This window comes from Armigeres subalbatus, chromosome 3, assembly GCF_024139115.2.
Source record: "Armigeres subalbatus isolate Guangzhou_Male chromosome 3, GZ_Asu_2, whole genome shotgun sequence".
NCBI classification, from domain to species: Eukaryota; Metazoa; Arthropoda; class Insecta; order Diptera; family Culicidae; genus Armigeres; species Armigeres subalbatus.
The window spans coordinates 164,142,531-164,169,195 of NC_085141.1; the positions used below are offsets into that span (position 1 = coordinate 164,142,531).

General features: G+C 39.6%; 1 protein-coding gene across 1 annotated transcript in view; it reads right to left on the reverse strand.

The window, feature by feature from the left end:
- Nucleotides 1–13,928, reverse strand: part of LOC134225754 (UTP--glucose-1-phosphate uridylyltransferase-like) — a 53,569-nt gene extending 39,641 nt beyond the window's left edge. The window contains exon 1 of the mRNA XM_062706103.1: nt 13,582–13,928. Within this exon, the coding sequence (XP_062562087.1) occupies nt 13,582–13,611 (30 nt within the window). The 5' untranslated portion in view covers nt 13,612–13,928. The remainder of the gene's footprint in view (nt 1–13,581) is intronic.
- Nucleotides 13,929–26,665: the final 12,737 nt, after the last annotated feature.

Sequence of the window (26,665 nt, forward strand, 5' to 3'; positions counted from 1 at the left end):
TCCCAGTGTGGGGATGTAATGACAAAAGAAGAAGAAGAAGAAGAATATATATCTATCAGATTCACATTTGATTAATTGAAGTACAAATGATTTTTATTTTGAACAGGCAATGCAAAAATAGTGACTTTAGAGACCATTTTCCGAAAAATAGTGACTTTAGTGACTTTTGGATGCAAATAGTGACTTTTTAGTGAAAAATAGTGACCAAGTCATCAATCCCAGGTCCGTTCCATTCTCCTACTTTGTATCTTTCTCTATATTACTCATGTTCTAGCAATCGCTAGAACTGGAAATGGACTTTCATACCGTTTCCATTTCTATCCTATACCTTCAACTTGACTATTCTAGCAGTAGCTGCTAGAATTGGGAATGAACCAAAAAGCTCGTTTCCCTTCATCCAATTAGAAATTCCATCAAATGCTTTCTCCTATCCATCACATTAGCAGCTCGTTAACCAAGACGGGGACCCTCTGCCTTTCGAACCTAACCCAAAAATTCCAATAAATTCCGTATGATCTCGTGGCAAGTGCAGAGGTATATTCGGCTTGCAGTGGGCGAGTGATTACATCATCATTTCCTCCCCCTTACCCCAGAGGTGAGCCAGCCAAGGGCTGAAAACCTCTTAAATAAAGACGATAATACACTCTGAAAAATCTTCACGTCATATTTACCTGAAAACAAATGTGGTTCTCATCCACCCTACTTTTCACGTAAGAGTGACCTGAATGACAAGTAACCTGAACAAAATTTAGTTTCCTTGAGTAACGTGATTTATCTGGTGACTCTGACTGGATGTTCCAGTACTTATGACGTGAAGAATGAAAGTAGTTACGTGTTTTATCAGGTGAACCTGACGTGATTTGTACGTACTGGTTACGTGAAATTTTAGTGAAATCTACAAGACAGCAGGTAACCACTACATGTTTTAAAATGTATTGCAATAAAGTGATTTTGGAATGAATGCAAAAATGAACTAAACAGGGACTGCCCATAAAAGGGAAGCTTTTTCGCGTTATTGACAGGGAATGCCGTCATTTTGTCATTGCGCTTTGGAGTTATCACAGAAATACTGTTGAAGAAAAACAATGTAATTGGCGGATGTTGAATTAAATTTATCAGATTTGTTGAGAAATTATGTCAATGAGAATCGCTGAAAATTTGAAACTAGTTGCTTGCTCGAAAATTGCTAATATTGCCGCTGTTAATTAACCAAAAAGTAGTGGAACCTAGGCTATAAACTTTATATTTACGCGACCGGAAAACTGTAGCTCTAGACTTCCATGCAGCTTCCTTTTCTTTTTCACATAATTTTTCAACGAATCTAATAAATTTTATCCAACCTCCGTTGCTTTTTTTTCAAAGAGGAGAAATGCAGGCACGGAAAATATCCGCCTAGATGCACCTGAAATATCACTTACCTCCGCCCGCGAAGTATCATCATGTTTAGGTTATGTATTATTAATTCTTGTTTACAATGCAGGTCTTCCGCAAATGCCGAAGCTGCAATCACACTAACACAATCTCACTTGAATTGTTTACGTGGATATACAGTCATATTCACCAAGATTTTTAGTAAAAGTTACGTGAATTTCTGGTGAGCATTACTAACGTCACGTAACAATCTTCATTTGTTCAAGACAGATCAGTTACGTGATTTTTCACGTGAATATGACGTGATGATTTTTTAGAGTGTAATAATCCCCCTTCCCTGTTGGCCAAGGAGGAAAAAGGTAATCGGATTGGAGAAGCAATCAAACATGTGTGGATTGAACGAAAACAACTAACAAAATGGAAAACAGTTTATTGAACGGAAGTAAAGAGAAACTAACAATGGGTTTTCTACATCGATGATGTTATCTTCGCCCGAGGGGCTCAACACGCCTTCTCAACTTCAGTCGATTTAACACCGATAGCCATCCGAAGTTCGCCTAGCTTCACCGCTGCCAGCGGCTTCGTCAAAATATCTGCTTCCATACGTTCTGTCGGGCAGTATCGGATAGACACCACACCATTCACAGCAAGATCTCGGACGAAGCAATATTTCGTATCAATATGCTTCGATTTGCGCGATGAACGATCCGTGGCAGTTAAAGCAATACAGCTCTGGTTATCCTCGTGAACTGTAACAGGATACGCTAGAGGAACACCAATATCAATCATCAACTTTCGTAACCATTGGAGCTCTTGTAGACAATCTGCTAAGGCGATATACTCCGCCTCGGTGCTTGACAACGATACGCTCGTTTGCTTCCGGCAGCACCATTCGATGAGTCCGCCTCCGAATTTGAACAAAAAACCAGTATTGGATTTTCGATCCGCCACTTCGCCTGCCCAGTCAGCGTCTACGAAACATTCCAATTTTAACTCGTTTTCTGCTCCCAGATGCAACTCGTGATTGATCGTCCCTTTCAAATATCGAAGCACCTTTTGGCTTCAATCCAGTCCGTTTTCGTTGGCACTGATACACGACGTCCGAGGATGGAAGTAGCTACCGAAATATCAGGACGGCTATTGATTGCAACATACAACAACGCACCTATTAGGCTTTGGTATTGTTCTCTGTCGTCAAGCCTATCACTCTCCTCCTGCAGCTGTTGTAAGTAGCCACTCGCCATTGGTACTCGTGAAGTGTTAGCATTCTGCATTCCGAATCGCACAAGTAGTTTTGAGATGTACGATTTTGATTGAGTACATACGCCCCAGCTTGTTTACGCACTTGGATCCCGAGAAAACATGACAGATCTCCTAGCTCGGTAATCTTGAAATTACGCAGCAGTACCTCAATCAGCGCTTGATATTCCTGGTCCGTATTGCAGGCGATGATTAGATCATCCACATACAGTAGAACGTACACATAGCGACCGTTGGACTGCTTTATGTAGAGACATGGGTCCACCTTCGACTGTTGAAATCCGACTCCTTTCAAAACAGCATCTATTTTCTGATTCCAAATTCTTGCCGCCTGTTTCAAACCGTACAGGCTTCGTTTCAGACGACACACTGCTTCTGGATCATCGCTCTCGTAGCCAGGAGGTTGTCTGATGAAGATCTCCTCCTGTAGTTCGCCATAGAGATATGCTGTTTTTATGTCGACGTGCTTCGTCAACATCTTCTGACTGCTAGCTACTGTTAAAATCGTGCGGAAGGTGGTTTGTCTCACCACCGGCGCGAAGACTTGATCGTACTCGCTTCCAAAATTTTGACAAAACCCTTGAGCTACGAGCCTGGCTTTAAAGTGAATGACATTCCCATCAGCATTTTCTTTACGTTTAAATACCCATCTTGAGCCAATGGCTCGACGACCGGCAGGTAACTTGACAATGTCCCAAGTATCGTTTTCTTGTAGCGAAGCTATTTCTTCTGCCATTGCCGCTTTCCACTTGTCGCTCTCAGGACTAGCCATCGCTTCAGCGTAATTGCTGGGTTCACTAACAACCGCTGCGGCCAAACCAATCGTTTCTCGAAATCTTTCCGGTGGTACTCCAATGTTCCTTCTAGCAGACCGCCTCAGTTCATGACCTTCCAGATTCTCCTGAAGTAGTTCATTCTCTAAACCCAAGAGACAACTATCACCATCGGCCGAGCCATCATTGCATCCGAAAAATTCTTCTTCTGAATCGACACTTCGGTTGCGATCATCCTCCGGTGGACCAATAGGAACAACGTTTTCAGACGTACCTCCGAGGCGTACTAAAATTTCGTTATCTGCCTCCTGTTCGACTGCCTGTAGTTCTTCACAGCTGATCCCTGTAGGTTTGGCTTGATCGAATTCCGCAAACCGTACATCCCGACTTACCACAATTTTTCCTGTACGCGTGTCCAGTAGTCTGTATGCTTTATTTTCCGAAGAGTAACCAACAAACGTAAACTTTTCAGCTTTAACTTCAAACTTCTTGCGTTTTTGAGGCGGTATCCACACATAGGCAGCACACCCAAAGATTTTCATTCCCTTCAGATTGGGCTTTCTACCAAACCAAAATTCAAAAGGAGTCTTTTCAACTACACTTGACGGCAATCTGTTCTGAATATAGGCAGCAGTGTTCACCGCCTCCGCCCAAAATCGCTTGGGCAACCCTGCATCTAGCAACATGCACAGTCCCATCTCGTTCAGCGTTCTATTTTTACGCTCTGCCACCCCATTCTGTTGAGGGGCATACCCGGCGGTGTATTCCGGCTTTATTCCCTCCTCAGCGTAAAATTTACGAATACTTTTACTGGTGTACTCACCTCCTCTGTCCGAACGAATGGCTTTTGGCTTCTTACCCAGCTGGTTTTGCGTGAATTTGACGTATTCTCGTATTTTACTTTCAACCTCAGACTTTTCTCGAAGAAAGTACACCATTGTGTACCTGCTATGATCGTCTATCATAGTCATATAGTACCTACAGCCGCCCGGAGTCGTCGTCATCGGACCGCAAACGTCGCTGTGTACTATATCAAGTACGCTCTTGGATTTTTTCTCAGCTACCTGTGGAAATGACGGCCGAGCCATCTTCGCCTTGATGCAGCACTCACAGGTCATCCTGATTCCGCATTCATTAACGCACATGCCAGATACCAAGCTTTTGCACGCTGCTTCTTTGAGAGCATCTGGACTCCTGTGGCCGAGCCGACGGTGCCATGTATGTTGACATTCTTCAGTATGTCGTTTGTCACCCACGAACAGCGAACACTCTCTGGCCACATTTAACCGATATAGGCTACCGATTTTGCTAGCAACCGCGACGACTTTCTGTTCGTATATTGCGATTCTCTTCTAAAATTAGCAGACTGGCTCACCGGTTACGCGCCGGGTCCCATGCGCCGAGTTGTGCGCCATGCAAAAAGAAAATAAACCAATGTCAAACCGATGCGAGCTTTCGGTGAGCTTTTCCACATTCGCTTCTAAGGTATGCAGTATATTGTCGTCCCTTTACAGAAAGATATTCTTCAGTGGAATTGTTCGAGTTTTAGTAGTTTTTTGCTTTTCTTTCGCCTCTGTTGAGTTTGGTATATTGTTTAAGTGGATCTTAGTGATGAAATTGTGCTTAATTTGTTATGTAATATTCTACACTTGAGTTGTGTAAGTACCACAATATGATAAAATACCTTAGCGGCGCATAACTAAGCGAGGCAGAGGTGAATGAGCAAAATGCTATAATATCTCGAGAACCACAATAACAATCGGCACTTCTGACCGTCGAATTCAGCACGAACGCCTTTGTTCGAGAGTTTTGCTACCGAAATTAGATTGCTTTCGAGCTCCGGAGCAAAAATGACATCCGTCAATGTCACCGAAACGTTTTCACCGCGATCATTCACACACTGTAGGGTACAGTCCCCGATGCCTTTTGTACGAAGCATTTTACCATCCGCCGCCGAAATTGCGGGACGCGCACTTTATCCAACCGAACAAACAATTTTTCGTTATTGGCCAAGTGTGACGTTGCACCCGAATCGATTAGCCACACACTTGCATCGAAATCACCAGATCGTACCATAAACGTATACAATTCTTGGCCGTCTTCGCGCACTGTTTTTACTTTTTCTTTTGCCTTCTTCTTTTCACTTTTATCTTCACTACTCTTCGTTGCCAAAAACGCCCGGCAGTTGCGCTTGCGATGGCCCTGCTTCCCGCAGAAGTAACATGACACATCCACTGATTTTTGCTGCTGTCGTCTGACCCCAATTTTTAGAGCTTGTTCTTCTACATCGCACTTTTGTTTTCGTTGCTTTTCTGCCTCGTCGATAAGCTTCACCTTGACCATTTCCAGTGTCAACTCATCTTCATCCCGCGCCTCCAATGCTGTTGTCAAGGGATTGAACGCGTCCGGCAGACCACGCAAAATCAATGCTACCTTCAGACATTCGGTCATATCGAACCCCGAATTCTCCAGACGAGCGTACTGCTTCTCGATGCCAGCTAAATAACTTTCCATATTATCACCAACCTTGTAGTTTTGGTTGGTGATTTGCTTCAGCAGCGTTACTTTCTGCCCCAGAGACGTTTTATTATGATGCTGCTGAAGAGCATCCCACGTCTGCTTTGCGGTTGTCTTTCCACGAATGAGATTGTACTGACTCTCGTCCACCAACAACTGAATGGTGGCAAGCGTCTTCTCGTCTCCCTCCGACCATTCGTCCGTCACTGGATTCGGTGCAACTCCCGGATCTACATACTTCCACAAACGCTCTCGCCGGAGCAGTGCCGTAACGGAAAAAGACCAAGCCGGGTAGTTAGAGTTATTCAACTTGATAACTCTTGCCCACTCCATCGCGAAAAAACACTACCGTTTTATCACTCACGAATTTCGTGGAAAAACAATCCGATTTTCACTTAAACGAACGAAAAAAAAAATGGCTAGGCCCATAACCTGTTAGCCAAGGAGGAAAAAAAGGTTATCGGATTGGAGAAGTATTTAATCAAACACGTGTGGATTGAACGAGAACAACTAACAGAATGAAAAAAGGTTTATTGAACGGAAGTAAAGAGAAATTAACAATAACACGGGTTTTCTGCAACGATGATGTTGTCTTCGCCCGAGGGGCTCAACATTCCCTACATTGACTTGCATTCTGACGTGGCAGGCGCCAGTATGACCTAACAAATGAGATCACCAGCACTTGTACATTGAAGATGAGTGCTAGTCCCAAGCAAACATCTGTTGGTTCCCTGTGCAAGAACAGCTGATCTGGTCATAATAGAGTAGCAACTACGGGCAGTCAATCAAGCTCAAGCTCAAGCTCACTAGTCAAAATAGTGATCAAGTCACTAAAAAGTGACTCGCTACCAGGCCTGCACTAAACGTTCTTTTAAACTTCGAGGTATCTAATCAAAAATGTGTATATCACGTGGCTAGCACGAATGATTTTCCCTGGAAAATCGACATAATTTTCCACTCTAAAATTTCTCAAGCCGGACTGGGGTTCCGATTCATGTAGGACTGGTCTTATTATTCGCGTTGGATTACATCTTTTCCCATTCCATATAAATATCCGATTTGATTGATGGAATGCCATCTCATCAGTGATGATCTTTTGTAAACAAGGCAAAACAGTGACTTAACCATTGGCACCGATCTGGGAAGTTGTCTAACGGAAAAACTGGATAGTCGAAAGCAACTTGTGGTTGTGGCGATGGCGAGCAATCGGATAATGGTCTTGAAAAATGAATGAGATTTGTGTGCACATACATCATACACACCTACACGCACACTCAGGCATCATCTCAAATCATCGCAACTGAGTCGATTTGGGTCCAATGCCAAGCCTTATATTAAAGTTCGTTTCGTTCTTATATTCGCGGACGTTTTTACGTATACTTAGCGTACAAAAACGTTAAAACGTTGTAGTCACATATACTTGAGGAAGTATAGGGTAAAATGCCCAATAGTGGACCCCCTAGTAGCGAAATTTTGCTCTTCCTGGCATAAGGATGAGAAATTTTCAAAATATTAATTTTGCGTCATATCTAATATCAAGCTCTGCATCTCCTGTTCACGATACATACAAAAACACTCAAATACACGACGTTATTCGTAGAAATTAACATTGTAAAGTTGGACTAAATTTGCCCTATAGTAGACCCCCTGGGAGTCCATAATAGGAAATTACTTCCCCATAGTCGACACTTCATTTGATTTTCATGTTTCGTTTCGGGACGTTCTTCTTCCCTATTATGGACCCCTCAAAATATTCCTATAATGATGACACTCTTGTGTTTATTTTTTATAGAATTGTAAAAAATCAACTAATTTTACTTTCCAGAGCATTTTCAATGGATGTAATCAAATCATAGGACTGTAAGGTAGGTTCTCCCGATGGAATTTCATAGCAAAATGTTTCCATTGTGCTGTAATAATGAAAAAATGTCTGGAGGGTCCACTATTGGTTGGGGGTCCACTATTGGGCATTTTACCCTACATGGCACCAAAAACGTGCAAAAGTTAATGAAATATTTGTATAAGGGAAGATCGCTATTCGGAAACAAATACCCCCCAAACCACCCCCGGGCGTGATGTACTTTATAAATGTTCCCTAAATGTTCAAAATCATATCATAAAAAATAAAACTACCCAGAGTTTTTATCTTTGTGCGAAGAATTAGGAACACTCACAAAAAACTCCACATTATATTCATGAGTTCACACATGGATTTTTGCAATGGGAGTAGCAAAATGGATTCCATATTTTCGACACATATATTCCATGCGCTCACATGCATTTCATGAGTGTTCACACATACTATCCATGTGGGTGATAGAATCCACGTGTGAACTATGTGCTGACGCATGATATGCATATTTCAAAATACATGAATTTTTGTCATAAAGTATGTGTCGATTTTCCTGAGTGATTATTGTACAGAATGGAACATTCCAAGATATGTGCGCAGAATTAGGAACCATATGGCAATTTACAAATCGATTAATAAAATATGTTCTTAGTCAATTCAACCAATGTCATGATTCATAGATTTCTGCGGATTATAGTTATAGATATTCATAAATCATTACTGTTTCCTAATAGCAATAATTTTGTTTCAAAATTTTCTTAAATGCGCAGAATATGGTACCTCCACGGAATTGAGTTTCAGGGAATTAGTAAATTTGGTGGGTCATGTGCCCCAGCTTAACTCCGCAGGTGATTATTGCTAACAATTTTTTTTCAACTTATGTTCACGGTTTTCTGATGAAAAATACGCCTTAGGGTGAAGCCAGAGTAAACGCGACGTGCGATGCGACGCAACGCGACAGTGCAATTTGACAGCCTGTTGATAATGATTGTTATTCTTTTACGTGAGTCGCGTCGCGTTTATTCTGGCGGGCACCTTAGTCCCAAGCTTATTGATAAGCAAAAGGCTTACTTTTTTTCGTTGAATAGATAACAATCTTGACTCGATATATAGTATAGACGAATCCAAGTAAAAATAAGAAGAAGACACACGACGGTGTTAACTTTAATAATAAATTTTAGACAAAATGTAATTAATATATGATTGATGTATGGTACGGAAAAAGTTCCAAACAGTATGATAGATACATTTTTGGAAAATATTCACAAAATTGAGATAAGCTTCTGAATATGTAATTCAGAACTTTTTCCGTATTGTACATTTATCAGATTTTAATTACAATTTGTCTAGAATTAATTATAAGCATTTTAAAATTATCTTCCTATGCTGTGCTGTAGGATCTGTCAAAGTTAACACCGTCGTGTGTCATCTTCTTATTTTTACTTGGATTAGTCTATACTATATATCGAGTCAAGATTGTTATCTATTCAACGAAAAAAAGTAAGCCTTTTGCTTATCAATAAGCTTGGGACTAAGGTCCCCGCCAGAATAAACGCGACGCGACTCACGTAAAAGAATAACAATCATTATCAACAGGCTGTCAAATTGCACTGTCGCGTTGCGTCGCATCGCACGTCGCGTTTACTCTGGCTTCACCCTAAGGCGTATTTTTCATCAGAAAACCGTGAACATAAGTTGAAAAAACCCAGATTAATCCACCTAGCGGTGATGGCGCCTTTCTCGCGCAAAAAGGTAATAAATGTAGCTTTTACGCTTACACCTCGATGATGTACAAGAAAGGCAAAACAGTTAAACCACAGACAAACAGACGTAACAGCTTGAACAATTTTCTGAAAAATCCATCGCCCAACTCTTCTACCACCATCTTGCGAGCATGTTACACGAAACAATATTTCGTATGACATTGTCACCAGAAGGCGCTGGAGTGAAATGTCAAACTCGAAGGATTATGATGCAAGCGCCTCTAGTTGTGAAACGCGCAACCAATCAAATTCAAATTGATCGTTGAGGTCATGGTCGATGTTATTTTTTCTAGTGTTACGTCTGTTTGTCTGTGGTTAAACCGTCTAATGTTATGATAGAAAATTTACACTAGTAGACGACAGATGGCGCTGCCAAAAGTTTCTGGAATTTCCTATGTTCGAATTTTGACTTTCGGACAAATTCATAGTACTATGAAACTGAACGAAGAGCATACTTACGCCTAAATGCGTGCAACACGAGCATCTTTATAGTACGATGAAACTCTTAATGGGAGCAAGCCACGGATAAACTTTAAAAATATTCATAGATGCAAGGCATTTTTCATAACACATTATTGTTCTATGTGACTATGTCTCATTACTATTTTAATATTATCTATTTTTTGCAATTTGCAATTATTATGAAATTCAATAGTGATCAACAACGTTTTAGTCTCTGTCGGATGCAACTTGTTGCAAGAAAATCGGTTAAGAGTTTCTATGTGAAAATTTGGCTAATGTTTTTATGGCATTTTGTGCACACACACACACACATATGCACACACACACACACACGGACAGACAGTCTCCTGTTCAGCCCCTCGAGCGGAGTCGAATGGTATATAACACTATGGCTCTCCGGGACTGCTATCAAAAGTTCGAATTTGGAGGAAATGATAGCCTTTCGGTACAACTTAGTTGTACGAGAAAGGCAAAAAAATTGTTAGTAATAATCACCTGCGGAGTTAAGCTGGGGCACATGACCCACCAAATTTACTAATTCCCTGAAATTCAATTCCGTGGAGGTACCATATTCTGCGCATTTAAGAAAATTTTGAAACAAAATTATTGCTATTAGGAAACAATAATGATTTATGAATATCTATAACTATAATCCGCAGAAATCTATGAATCATGACATTGGTTGAATTGACTAAGAACATATTTTATTAATCGATTTGTAAATTGCCATATGGTTCCTAATTCTGCGCACATATCTTGGAATGTTCCATTCTGTACAATAATCACTCAGGAAAATCGACACATACTTTATGACAAAAATTCATGTATTTTGAAATATGCATATCATGCGTCAGCACATAGTTCACACGTGGATTCTATCACCCACATGGATAGTATGTGTGAACACTCATGAAATGCATGTGAGCGCATGGAATATATGTGTCGAAAATATGGAATCCATTTTGCTACTCCCATTGCAAAAATCCATGTGAACTCACGAATATAATGTGGAGTTTTTTGTGAGTGTTCCTAATTCTTCGCACAAAGATAAAAACTCTGGGTAGTTTTATTTTTTATGGTATGATTTTGAACATTTAGGGAACATTCATAAAGTACATCATAAATCGGAATCCCAGTCCGGCTTAAGAAATTTTCGAGTGGAAAATTATGTCGATTTTCCAGGGAAAATCATTCGTGCTAGCCACGTTATATACACATTTTTGATTAGATACCTCGAAGTTTAAAAGAACGTTTAGTGCAGGCCTGGTACCGAGTCACTTTTTAGTGACTTGATCACTATTTTGACTAGTGAGCTTGAGCTTGAGCTTGATTGACTGCCCGTAGTTGCTACTCCATTATGACCAGATCAGCTGTTCTTGCACAGGGAACCAACAGATGTTTGCTTGGGACTAGCACTCATCTTCAATGTACAAGTGCTGGTGATCTCATTTGTTAGGTCATACTGGCGCCTGCCACGTCAGAATGCAAGTCAATGTAGGGAAGGGGGATTATTATTATCGTCTTTATTTAAGAGGTTTTCAGCCCTTGGCTGGCTCACCTCTGGGGTAAGGGGGAGGAAATGATGATGTAATCACTCGCCCACTGCAAGCCGAATATACCTCTGCACTTGCCACGAGATCTTACGGAATTTATTGGAATTTTTGGGTTAGGTTCGAAAGGCAGAGGGTCCCCGTCTTGGTTAACGAGCTGCTAATGTGATGGATAGGAGAAAGCATTTGATGGAATTTCTAATTGGATGGAGGGAAACGAGCTTTTTGGTTCATTCCCAATTCTAGCAGCTACTGCTAGAATAGTCAAGTTGAAGGTATAGGATAGAAATGGAAACGGTATGAAAGTCCATTTCCAGTTCTAGCGATTGCTAGAACATGAGTAATATAGAGAAAGATACAAAGTAGGAGAATGGAACGGACCTGGGATTGATGACTTGGTCACTATTTTTCACTAAAAAGTCACTATTTGCATCCAAAAGTCACTAAAGTCACTATTTTTCGGAAAATGGTCTCTAAAGTCACTATTTTTGCATTGCCTGTTCAAAATAAAAATCATTTGTACTTCAATTAATCAAATGTGAATCTGATAGATATATATTCTTCTTCTTCTTCTTCTTTTGTCATTACATCCCCACACTGGGACAGAGCCGCCTCGCAGCTTAGTGTTCTCATTAAGCACTTCCACATTTATTAACTGCGAGGTTTCTAAGCCAGGTCACCATTTTTGCATTCGTATATCATGAGGCTAGCGCATGATGATACTTTTATGCCCAGGGAAGTCGAGACAATTTCCAATCCGAAAATTGCCTAGACCGGCACCGGGAATCGAACCCAGCCACCCTCAGCATGGTCTTGCTTTGTAGCCGCGCGTCTTACCGCACGGTTAAGGAGGGCCCATATATATATATATATATCGGGACCGCTTTGCGATTTGGGCGTAACTTATTTTGTAAACAAACATTGGAAGGCGAATTCCTGCCCCATGAGGCATTTCCCGAGAAAGCCACGGTATGTATTCGACAGAGTTTTGGGGAAAATCGCTTGCATTCTGCTGAATCCATGAAACAATGTTTGTTTACAAAATAAGTTACGCCCAAATCGCAAAGCGGACCCGAAATATGCACCAAAGAAGTTCCAAGCGTGTTGTGAAAATCGTGAGATTATTTCCGATTCATGTCAACTATGATCTTTTTTTTCACGCATGGAATTTGTATGCAAAATGCTAATCTCAAATAAAGAGTACAGAATTGAGTAGTATTGGAACAAACTGTATGATAGATACATTTTTGGAAAATATTCACAAAATTGAGATAAGCTTCTAAATATGTAATTCAGAACTATTTCCGTATCGTACATTTATCAGATTTTAATTACAATTTGTCTAGAATTAATTATAAGCATTTTAAAATTATCTTCCTATGCTGTGCTGTAGGATCTGTCAAAGTTAACACCGTCGTGTGTCATCTTCTTATTTTTACTTGGATTCGTCTATTGACGGTAGGTACTAAATCGTTATCGTGCTGAATATTTTTTTAGACGAATATTAAAAAAAAAGTTAAACTGTAAGAAATGTCCAAATGTTGAAAAGTCCAGAAAAATGGCTTGAGTTTGTCAAATCCTGCTCCTTATATAATAGAATGAATATGGGAACTACAGTATTGCACAATAAATTTCATGGCACATGTACCTACATAACAGCAACAAAGTATCCACAGAGAACGCTTGATTTTTTATCATTATTGAACTAAAAATAAATGCGACATCTTAAATCTTAAATCTACGCATAATAGTTATTTTGCCTCAGGTTATGAACACCTCAATTATTAAAGAAACACTGTTTGTTTCCATTCATCGCAGATATTTTCTCAAGGACAATGACACAGCAAAGTAAGACTTGTATGTTGGTTCATTTTCAAGGACAATCAAGGGCGTCCTATGGATGACACTAATAGCGCCACCATGGAATCGACACAAAGTTCCGGTATGAATGTTGAATAACATGGCTGAATATTAACACTAAACAATCGTTTATACTGTTATCAGTTCAGTAATAATCGCGAAACGAGACTTACCTTCTGCTGATCAGTAGAAACGTCCAACATTTTGCAGTCGCACTGAGAACTCTCTGCCTGTTATGACCGAATTCGGCTGAATACTGATTACTTATGATCCACTGGTAAACAAAAAGCACAGAGGACACCGCAATTTGGGTTCTTTCCGAAACATCATGCAGATTTACCTCTTAATTAACATCAAATTTCCTTCCTTTCAACGAGTAAGATTTTGAAAAACTGCTTCAATAGTATTAATGTTTGAGTTCACATCGATTAATTGACTATTAAACTAGATTTACATATGTTATAAATAATTCGAATATAACGAAATCTTTATTATTTTATTGTTATTATAAATCACACCACGCGCCTTGCTCGGTTTGTAGCGCGACGGTTCTGAAAGCAAAACGGAGCAAAAAAATGTATCAAAACAACAATCAACCTTTGAAAAGGGACTATTGGCGCTTTGATGTTGCATGACGATGACGAAGCGGACAAAGCAGAAAGACGATATTAGGCCGGTCCCATTGCTGAAGTTAAAATAAAATGCAGCTTCAGTTTGGTACTATATATAGATACCCGGATAAAAGTGTAACATAGGCTCAACAGTGTAAACAATTGAATTACCATATATGCTCTACGGCATAGAATAGGATATATTAGGGGTATTCACGTAGCGCTTGGTATTCAGTGTATTTCTTGTACAGTGAACGTTTGCTAATTGGGTTTTTATAGTTGAGGCGCTTTTTAGTTGGGGGTTCGCTAATTGGGGCGAAACCCAATTAAAAAGCAGCTAAACGTCAGAATGTGATGTCAAAAGCGCGTTGACGTTTTGTTTCCGTGTTTGGCGGGATCGATATTTTCTGGCGCGTAAAATTTTCCTTTGTTCAATGCAAAAAGTAAACAACATTGACGCTTGTCAAACCGCCCCAATTAACGAACGGCATTCGCTAGTTGGGGTGAGGTCGTGCCCCAATTAGCGAACGATCACTGCAGTGTATACGTGGTATATTTAGCCAAATATTTACGAGCTGGTGTTTCTTTCAAAGGAAAACAGACTTACACGACTGTATGACGATACACTTCGATTTTGATGTGTATTCGTTTACACCGATTTAGAATACCATGTTCAAGAGTATTGATATGATATTTTTCAGCAAGGATGTTAACGATCATTCAGTAAATTGCGTTCGATCATTTAGTCGTTTGTCAATAACTCATTTCAGAAGCTGAATTTCAAAATGTGTTGTATGGTGGACTTCTAGTGCGAAGGTTTTTCTACAACTATGCCTAATGGTTCAAAGTTAAAAGTTTGAATTCCACTAGTAACGGAGTTATAGCTATAGTTTCAGTAACTTAGACTAAATGATAACAAAATTCCAATCATTTAGTTTAGGTTACTGTAACTAGCGCTCTACCTCCGTTATTAGTTAAATTCTAATAACGAACCATTAGGCAAAGTTGTAGAAAAACCATCGCACTGGAAGTCCACCATACAACATATTTTGAAATTAAGCTTCTGGAATGTGTTATTGACAAACTACTAAATGATCGAACGCAAATTACTGAATGATCGTTAACATCCTTGTTTTTCAGAAATTAAATATCACACGAGGAATCTTGCTTTTAATAATAGAGGTTCGGCAAGTTCCTATGTGCGTACCGGTTTGGGTTGTACATGACATTTGAGCGAGGCTGCTTTTCTCATTCTTATATGCTGCGATTTTAACAGGGCACGTGAATTAATCAACTTAGTTGAAATCAATTGACTTGCCAAAAGTTGGACATATTCGACTTTCTTTTCGTTCAAGTGAATTAGATGAAGGTGCTTACACGTTCAATTCGCGTGTAATTCAAGCAACTTGCTCTAAACGCGTTTTTGACATCACATTCTGACGATTAGCTGCTTTTTAATTGGGTTTCGACCCAATTATCGAACCCCCAACTAAAAAGCGGCCCAACTAGAAAAAACCCAATTAGCGAACGTTCACTGTACCCCTATTGTTTCTTGATGGTTGTCCATATTGTATCAACACCGTGGATATAATACGTCAACATTGTTCTCTAATGTAACAATATTTCCAATTGTTTTCAGAACATTTTAGTGCATAAATTTAACCATTGATAACTTCTGAAGATTTTGTTCAAATTACATATAAGCAATATAACGATTAGAGTGGGACGTCATGGTCATTTTTTCAAATCAATGGTTTTTCGAAGCCATTCTGGGTCCTGAACAACTGTGCAGAATTTGGGACCGATTGGTTGCTTCCTCGCTTTCCGCATCGCGTTTGAAGTTTGTATGGAAATTAGTATGGGAGAACGTATATTTTTGCATTTCTACTACTAGAGGTTTCAGTTCATTGTAAACCAAGTGGCACATTGCGTTAAAGTATAACCCAAAGGATGCCGAAAAACTTTGCTGAAGAAGGCACGTTGCTGGAATGTCCACGAAAAAAGTTATAACGCTTCAAAGATTTAGTGTTCAAACCGTATGCAAAAAATCGTTTATTCTGCCAGCACTGCCGAACTACGTAGACCAACAATTTAACTGAGTGTTATTTCAAAATAATTGATCTTATAGGGCTTTAGAGCTAATGGGAGCTATCCGGAATCATTTCACAAAGAAAAAAATCCGACAAGAAGGAGATGGGTTTTGCCCTTCGAGAACCATAAGTCGTCCGGTAGTGCTAGCAGAAACATTGATTTCTTGCATATGGTTTGAACAATCAATTTTCGAAACGTAATAACATTTTTTCGCATTTTTTGTAGGCATTCCAGCTATGTACCTTCTTCGGCAAAGTCTTTCGGTATCTTCCAGACTATATGCTAACGTATTGAGTCACGTGATTGATGATAAATTGAAGCCGCTAATAGCAAAAATGTAAAAAAGTACGTTTTCCCATACTAATCTCCTTGTAAATTTAAAACGCGATGCGGCATGCGAGGTCGCAATCAATCGAGCCCATATTTTGCACAGTTGATTGGGGTCCCAAAATGATTCAGAAAAACCTTGATCTCACTTGATCGGACGAAGTTTGCGTTTTTCCATACAACTACGCCCCACTCTAATAACGATATTTATCCCATTGCCGCAAATATGCATTATTATTCTTAAAATTTCTTTTTCCACAGATAACAGATATTGAGGCTGGCATCCGATACGTGTGTAAACATCCGCAACCGTTAATTCAAATGTAATCTAAATTGGTACCGCGTTTGGCAATCGATTGGAGATGGCGCAAGGATCGATGTTATTGAAAACGCAGCCCGAAGGCGGCTGTCAAATGCATTGGCTGCGTTCGATAATTGTTATTCAGCTGCGTCCGTATTTACTGCCGCAATCAGTTGAGTAGATGGCAGTAGTGGACCAACGTATATCAATTCAAAAGTTTACACAGGATTTTCGATAAAATTTGTTCTAGCCTGAATATCTGTTATCTGTGCTTTTTCTAACGGTAAAGCCAGGGGCGTAGAGGTCTGAACAAATTAGTACTCATTTTACGGTTCCAGTGTACTAAGATTTCGGTACCCAGGCGGTACCCATTGAAACTAAGCAATCCACTATCGAAATTTGAATTTGTTCTAATTTTTTTCCGTCGTCATGGGCATCAACGAAATTTGTTTATTTATTATTTTTCGGTGGATGTCGGTGTTGTCGGCAAATTTGGAATATTGGATAAATTTTTTATTTATATTTATTTTCAGCCACTATCTAATACTTTTTTCGTTTCTAGGTTGAATGTAGCTTTATGGTGAATTACCAGACCGAGAAAGATAAAAAATGCTCGATTAGCACCATGGTTTAACCGCAAGCTGAACGTTTAACCCACGACGTTATCTGTAATATGCAGAGCAGTGGCCAATTAATTTGTAATATGGATTCTATTGAACAAACAAAACCTCAACCAAAATAGAAGAATATACGGAACCAATACGGGTCGTTGGTCCCCATGAAATGTGATGAGAAAGAGTACTTCAAATCTTGTTGTGACTTGGCGATGATGTAATGTCTTATCCAATGCCCCGCTACCACCCTCTTCTCTTCAGCCGTTATGCCCATATATTCCCTTTACTAGCATCAATTAATTCATTCCGTTGCTTTTATATTCTAGGGGTGATCGGGGCAATATGGGCCACCTAAGGAAATCGTTTCGAAAAGCGCTGAGAAGCTCAAAACAACACCGTTCAAATGTAGTTGACTTATACTAGAGAATTTTACCTTTCATATTACGTCGATGAATGACGAAAAATGCGTTTGGAAATTGTTGGAATGTACTTTTGAAAATGTATTGATTTCAATGTGTGTTCCCAACTATACGGGGCAATATGAGCCACCATTTGGGGCAGTATGGGCCACCCTTCCAAAACCTTTATTTAGGCGAAAAAAGTATCGTAATATGGAAGAATATGATATTCCTACAACAGTTGTGAGTATTCCATACCAAATAAAATGAAAAAAACTGCACAACAGCGGACTGAACTGATTTGCCACTCTTCACTGTTTGAACAGCCACATTTCAATTGGTCAATGGTCATTTTTTCTGTTTCTATCGCAGTAATGCGCTGTTGTAATTTTTCCGTAATGAATCTTACATATATGATGATATTCTTGTATTTGACTACTGAAATTTGAACTTGTTCGCATTTTAAGGCCAGATATCTTGTTCTATGCAGGTATGCCCATATTGCCCCATAGAAACTGGTTTTGGAAAAACAAAGTTTTATGATAAATTTAGATTTGTATCAATATAAACATATGTGCACAATATTCAATTTTAATATATCTCTTGATTGTGGTGTATTTTTGACCTGTATTTTAATCAGTTTTGTGTCAAAACCTTATTTATAAACTTGAAATCTTATAATAATTTTGCCTATGCAGCAAAAATTTACATTTTCAAGTGTATTTTCATGTTTGAATTGAATTTTAATTCGGTTTTGACGTTGATGCATATGTGGAGCATCCTCTTAAAGATCATATAACTTTTACATGATAAAACTTGTCAATAAGCTCAAAATGAGGGTGGCTCATATTGCCCCGTATGTTCATATTGCCCCTACTGCCCCTATATATAATAACAATAAGTATTGTGATTGATGCATTCTCATTATGATATGGTTTTAGTGGGCGCAAGAGTCATTCGATAACTTATCGATCCGAAGGACAATGAATCTGATTCATCGCAGTAACAATGTAATGTTGATTTATACGAAATCAGCAGGATACTCACAGAAATCCCTCAGGCTATAACGACAGCTACCATTGACAAACTTTTTTCCTGGAAACTCGAGTCACTAGATACCTTGAGGTGCTGCGCATGGATTCTATCAAAAATCTTCAAAAAAAATCCCTATCTATTCGTATCATAATCAACCTTTCTATTATCATACCTATTAACTGCGATTGCGTTATCAAATTCTACTAACAAGACTACCAGATTTACTTGTGAGATTGCCTTTCTGTATGATACTGTTACCGGGTATTCTCGTCCCGTAACGATTTATTGAATAATCTTTCTTAGTACGGTCTTTCATTTGTCACTTGACTCCCGTTACGAAGTTTCTGTCTCAAGTCCCGTTACAGGCGATAACCTCACGAGAATTCAAACACTCCACTCAGCATGTTCTCGTTCCGTCATTCTGGTATAGAAGGCTCTTACGTAAACTCCGAAGCTTCTACAACTGCATATCCGCTACACAAAGAGATGAGCCACCCTAGGGTTGAACATCTCTCAATTAAAGTTATATCAATCGATCAACACAAAAATCCTCGGAAACCCGTAGAAGCCCAGGGATAAAGAATAGGCATACGACGTATGGCATATAAAGTACGCTAGTACAACCAGGGCGTTCTGAAATCAGTCCGTAATCAAATTCTACTGCATTCAGGAGTCGTTAGAAACACGTGAGCCATCTGTAATTGAGAGAAATAATTATCTAACGGCAGAGGCACCAAATTACATTTTTTCCAATTCTGTTTATGACAAATTATTGCGAGCGTTCATCAATCAATCTGTTGGGTTTCTCGACGACGGATCAGAACTTACACTGGAAGAGGAGAATAGGGCAGATTTACTTGGCATTGAAGGAAGAGTGAAACCACTTTGATTGCAATTGACGAGCTATTTACTAGGTACATCAGAATTGGTCTCAAGAGTGGTTAATCTCGAAACTTTTTGGAAGAATATTGGCATGCGCTATGCTTTGAAATGTGTGTACAATGTACACTGTACATGGTTGATAGATTAGAATCAAAACCTCAGTCCTTACTTTCCGATCAAGTGGTTCAACAGTAGAAATTTATAACTGATGTCCCCATAAGACATTTTTTAAGGTTCTCGTAGATAGGAAGTGGATGATAAAGCGGTATTTGGAATGATTGTAGATCACCGGACCGGCAATACTGGCACCAGACTTAATCAAAAAGGGAGACAGCAAAAATCTTCGTATGTGTCCAACAATTATGCGCATCGAGCTTCGGGCTTCAATTGAAAAAAATACATTTTTTATCATCAAAGAACTTGATACCCTTAGCCAAAAAAAACTAAAATACTAATAATTATTTTCGTGAGTAAAATTTGAACGGGAAATCGTGAAGAAATTCCGACAAATTTGTCTTGGAAATTCCGAAACATTTTTTCACGACCGGAAATACTGGCATACAGAACTCTCCGATGGCAGAACACTAGTATTCCTAAAAAATAGAAAAGTATAAGTAAAACCAGATTATTGGCAAATAATATCAACCGTTTCTTAGGTTTTGCGAAATAATTTCACGTCATGTGATTTACATTTTTTTCAATTGTTATTTTTAAATGAGAAAATAAAAACAAATTTAGAAAGAGTTACCTGGACAACAGTGCTAAATCTTGTTCTAAAGGCCGTTCATAAATTATGAACTACATACTGAGATGACATTTCTGGGTACCGAGGATCGTTCATAATCTATGAAACTGGAACCATGAAAAAATTGGCAGTTTCATATTGATTGTTGGTAAAGCCGTCATAATTATAATATAATTATAAGAAATCCAATATCACTGCCTTAGGCCCGATGCCCACGTAGCGTCTTTTCAACGCTGCTTGCGCACGGCGTTAAAAGGACGCATGTGTGCATCGGGAAAAGCGGTAACGCAGCGTGGCCGCACCGATGCACACATGCGTTTTTTCAACGCCACGTTCACACAGCGCACGTGCACGCCGCGTTCACGCAAGGTACCCAGCATCAAATGGAGCAATGCACACGTAATCGTGTGCACGACTACGGGCCGATGTCCATGTAGCGTTTTTTCAACGCTGCGTGCACGTGGCGTTGAAAAAACGCAGGTGTGGATCGGTGCGGCGACGCTGTGTTACCGCTTTTTCCCGATGCACACATGCGTCCTTTTAGGGCCGATGTCCACGTAGCGGTTTTTCAACGCTGCGTGCACACGGCGTTAAAAGGACGCATGTGTGCATCGGGAAAAAGCGGTAACGCACACTGAGGAAACTAGACGTATGATTTCCAATCAAACGCCTTATGAAAATTTGCCACAAGGAATCGGTATGAATTTCAATATGTTGCCTTATGAATGATGATTTACATTTAAAAAAAGTAAAGTGCGGCAGACTGGGTTCGAACCATGGACGTCGGGATCGGGAGGCCGGTATGTAGACCACACGCCCATCGATGCTTGAAGACTTGGGACGGTAACTGCGTATAAAAAGCACTCTTGGTGGAAAATTCAGTCGAAGCTTCATAAGGCGCCAGTTATGAATTTCGCTAGTCCAGTTCGCTGAGTGCAGCGTCGCCGCACCGATGCACACCTGCGTTTTTTCAACGCCACGTGCACGCAGCGTTGAAAAAACGCTACGTGGGCATCGGCCCTAAGGTAGCCTCACACCTCGGGAATTTGGTTCGCGGATTTTTTCCCCATGCATTTTTGCATATGCGATGTTTTCGGAATTTGGACACGGAAAATCAAAATCCCGGCCCCATTTAAAATACACGGGGCTCAAAATCCGCTGGAAAATTTTCCCGAGGTGTGAGGCAGCCTTTAAAGGTAGCCTCACACCTCGGGAATTTGGTCCGCGGATTTTTTCCCCATGCATTTTTGCATATGCGATGTTTTCGGGATTTGGACACGGAAAATCAAAATTCCGGCCCCATTTAAAATGCACGGGGACCAAAATCCGGAGGAAAATTTTCCCGAGGTGTCAGTTGACCTTAAATTCCTACCTCGCTTATGGTTGCAAACGATAGTGCATCGATCAAGAGTACTTGAACCGATGTTATACAAGTTCTGGTAAATTTCTAAATCAGTAAAAATAATATTTTTGTGTTTAAGACATTTTTAGGCAAATTTTGTGCTGTGCAACATTTCAGAACGAATCAACCATCAGCATAAAACGTTAGGCCTAGGGATCCTACATTCAGAGATATGCGAAAGCGGCCATCTTGAGCCAATCGAGCATTGAGAGCTGTCAGAATCTGAGCCAAATGAACATTGTTATTGTTGCGGATTGAAAGGTATTGCGATTGTAATGAAAAAGATTTTACGAAAAGTTTTGTCGAATAAACAATATGTTTTACATTGGCAAGTTGAAGTAGTCCAATTTATGCATGGTACTTTGTTCATTTGTATTGCACTTTTATTTTAGTGATAATGCGCTGTTGGACGTTGAATAACGAAATCTGAAAATGCCATTATACGCAAAGTCATGTTGGAGCTCCAACATTTTGCACCACGGCAAGTGCTGGCAGCGTTTGTTTACGAAAGTAACAGCGTTGCTAAACCGTCTGGAAAAGTATTCGCACATCTCTTAATATAGGATCCCTAGTCAGGCCCATATATTAACTGTCAAAGGTTGAGTCAGAAGAAGTTGAGAAGAAGAAGAAGAAGAAGCCAGGCCCATATATTAACTGTCAAAGGTTGAGTCAAGTGCCCTGCGGTGTTTTTTGCTAGTGCGTTTGAATCATATTATGTATTCCGTACGTCAAACGAGACCGAAAATGTCGAGGAAGCATTTTTCATCTATTTTTAAATTAAACAATGTTCCTTTGGATTTCTAAGCCAGAAGAAAAACTGGATGATCAACTTCATTGTTCCATGCAAGAAAATCGAATATCGATTCTAAATTTTAGGACCCAATTCCAATACACGTCTGTCTCATTTGGAGAATTAGGGCCGATGCCCACGTAGCGTTTTTTCAACGCTGCGTGCACGTGGCGTTGAAAAAACGCAGGTGTGCATCGGTGCGGCCACGCTGCGTTACCGCTTTTTCCCGATGCACACATGCGTCCTTTTAACGCCGCGTGCACGCAGCGTTGAAAAGACGCTACGTGGGCATCGGGCCTTAAACTTAAAAGTGACATTTCAATAACTATTGAATAACTCTAGAGTGCTTTGAGAATAGGTCGTATGTGCAAAAGAGAGTCTCTCTTTGCCTCCATTCTCTTTCGAATATTACAGATTTATAATAAAGTTTACTTCAGATTTCTTGGCAGATATCTAAAGATTATAGCTTTGTCTAGCGTTCTGAAGTGAAAATGTGGCAAAATATGCAAAATTAGCTTATGTACAAGCGAAAGAGAGCGTGAACAAAGAGAGCCTCTCTTTTGCACATACGACCTATTCTCAAAGCAATCTAGAACTCTGCTTGCAGAGCAAGATTGAAGCATACGACCTATTCTGAAATCAATCTAGATTTATGGGCAGTAATTATCTGAGATATGCTTCAAATACGGTCCACAATGTGGTAGGATTGTGTGTGATAACATCCATAAAAGCAATAAATTATTTATTTCCATATTTTATTGAATATTAAAAAACTGAGGCGATGATATAAAACTGTTTCTTGGGGTTCTTGTGTGAAATAGACGTATGTCATAATAAATCCGAAATTTGCAGATAAAAGAAAATATTATACGTATAGCCTTTAAATATAATTTCATAGTTTAAATTATTCCAATACAACGTAACAAACTAATCATTCATATATCTATGCTGTCATTGGAATATTGAATACAGCTTGATTAATCCAGCTTTTGACGTTTACCATAATGGCGGATGCTGTAAATGATTCTGACAGTTGTTGTTTTCGGAGCAACCATTTAAATTTCCAAACATTATATTTTAAGTGATTGAACTGTTGAGTGATGCTTTTCAGTTTAGTGCAACAGTGACACAGTGGATTTACCTGCTTTGCTGGAGCAATTAAAGGGTCTCGTCTCGATCGCGCGAAGATAACTCACTTCAGTTAGAAATACTATAATAAGAGATCGGCGAAGACGCCATCTTGTTTCCAATCGAACCGTCAAAAGCGGTTCCATTTCGACTTGTTTACTTTTTGCATCCATAAGATGCAAGCAAAAAGTTCAAGTGCTGCCAGTATCATTTTCACGATTTCATGCATTTTCATACGTTGCCATTTCGACAGTTTTTCACTCCGCCGGTCTCTGGTTATAGGGTTGCTAACTTCAGTGTGCTGTTCCAATTTTGACACTGCGTCTCTTTGTTATCAATCCAGCCTCTTTATAATACACCATATAAAGTTTTTACTGCATGATGACGTAGTTTCTGCGATTTATTAAGAATATTGATGTCTTCTGTGATTGATTTATGGTAGAAATAGAAGCATATCACTGGAATATTCAGATCAAAGTGGTTTTGAACGGAAATTATGAATTTTAATTACCGGCTCATCGATTCTAATTCTAACACCCTGTAAACAATCGCTGTGTACTATCAAATAAGGGAGGTTAAGTCAAGATCTTGCATTGGTCTAAAGAGGAAAGATTGTCGCCGCGGTTCCCTTTGTTCTCGTTCCCAAACATGTTGGGTACACAACTGTCAAAACGTACTGATTTTTCATTTGTTGGCAATAGAATATGGACCAGTTTCATTCAAAATCTTATGAGGGGAGCCGGAATCGTACAATTATTGTCAAACTACTATACAGTGATCGTTCGCTAATTGGGGCACGACCTCACCCCAACTAGCGAATGCCGTTCGTTAATTGGGGCGGTTTGACAAGCGTCAATGTTGTTTACTTTTTGCATTGAACAAAGGAAAATTTTACGCGCCAGAAAATATCGATCCCGCCAAACACGGAAACAAAACGTCAACGCGTTTTTGACATCACATTCTGACGTTTAGCTGCTTTTTAATTGGGTTTCGCCCCAATTAGCGAACCCCCAACTAAAAAGCGCCCTAACTATAAAAAACCCAATTAGCGAACGTTCACTGTACAATCACAGATAAAAAAGACATAGCACTCAGTAAAATTGCATTGTTCACGGATAATCGGTTTAATAAATCTTGATATTTTCAGCCATATCGCCTTTCGCCGCCTATTCAACAGGGTGCCGACAAACGATCACCCTTTATTAAATGGCATAAAATTGACACTTAAAATCCATAACGTTGCTCCTATATGGCCTGACACTCAATTTGCTTGGCGGTTAGAACATTATTAGAATTTCATCGGGAACCTATCTCAGTTTTCATAGAAGTTCCAGCTCCGTTATCATTGAACAGAAAGACAGACATAACACTCATTTACTGCACAATTCAAATATTTATTAGGTGGCCAATCATCCACTAGTAGCGCTCGTATTGATTTTGTTCGAGTTTGAAGTTCGCTCACTAACGACACCTGATTTGTGATTTGCTTAACTAAGAATGAACAAAGGATGTCGTTAGGGAACTCGTGACGATGAATTTGATAGCTAAATGTTCTGTTGTCTGTCTGTGATTGACAAGTTAAAAATTTTTTGAAATGGTCTGAAAATGCAATTGCTTTTAGGTAGATTGTAGGCATGTAGGGTAAAACGACCTATTATGGAGGGGTTAAGCGCCGCGTCAAAACAAAATTGATTTCGAAAAATCTTTAAAAATTAATTGTCTATCTTTTCTCACATTGCAGTAGTCAAATAGGATGCTCATTAACTCTAGTTTCGTAAATATTATGTCAATTGTCAGAAAAATATATTAAGCTCTTTTAGTGGAATGTATTCAACCGTCTAAGACGAATTAAGTACTGTCCATTAAATTCCACCAGTTAATTTTCGTTATCTTTGCAGATACGTATTTCGACCACAACTGTGTGGTCGTCTTCAGTGTCTCGTACTTGACTCGACTTGTCGATCGGATCCACAATTATTTTTGATGCTAGTATATCCAGAATAGACTATTTTAACACTACCGCAACATTAGGACATACCACAACGATAGGACGTTTTACCCTAACTTGGATTTGTTCTGGTTTAAAAATAAACACATTGAAAATGGTTACTGAAAAACGACGCGCGTCAAAGATATATCAATGTCGGAAACAGTTACCTACATAATTGTTTATACCATCCGTCATTTGGACGAGCTCAGACAGCTCATAGGGCAGTGCATAGGTTCATTATTTGATGTTTGAGCGGTGCAGGAATTCATTTTGAATGAAGTCGATGTATGAAAAAGTGTTCACTTTAAGTAAACAGCTCACCGCTCAAACGTCATTGTGTCCATTCGCTGCACGTTCTTATTGCGCATCTCTTTTCGACAGCTCTTTCGTATGACAGTTTGCATAGTTTGCTCTTTTCGAGTCGAAGTGCGCAATACCACCCTTGGATTGCGTAAGATTTGCATTATGGTACCAACGAATCCCCACTTTTTTAATTTTTCACTTACAATACCATATAATTCGTATCTATCCAGCTTTTCGCGTGCGGCAATGGCGGCTTCTGTGGGTTTCAGTGTTTCTGTCCCTGTACTCCTTGGGTATCTGGCATGGGTTTGACACTGTACTCCTTGGACATCTGGCTTGGGTTTGACATTTTGATGAACCTCTCCTCTTATCCTGGAAAAAGAGGAAAACGGATTGTCAAACCCAAGCCTGATGTCAAAGAAGTACAGGGACGGATACACTTTGAAACCCACAGAAGCCGCCATTACCGTGCGCGAAAAGCTGGATATAAGCGAATCCAACACACTTAAATCATTTAACAGATTTCGGTGATTTTTGCTTCAATTCATCGAAATCTCAACAGCATAATTTAGCGGTAATTATTTCACAAAATTTTCAGCGATTTTTCCTTTGTTCAACTGTCAAAACCACAGAAAATCTG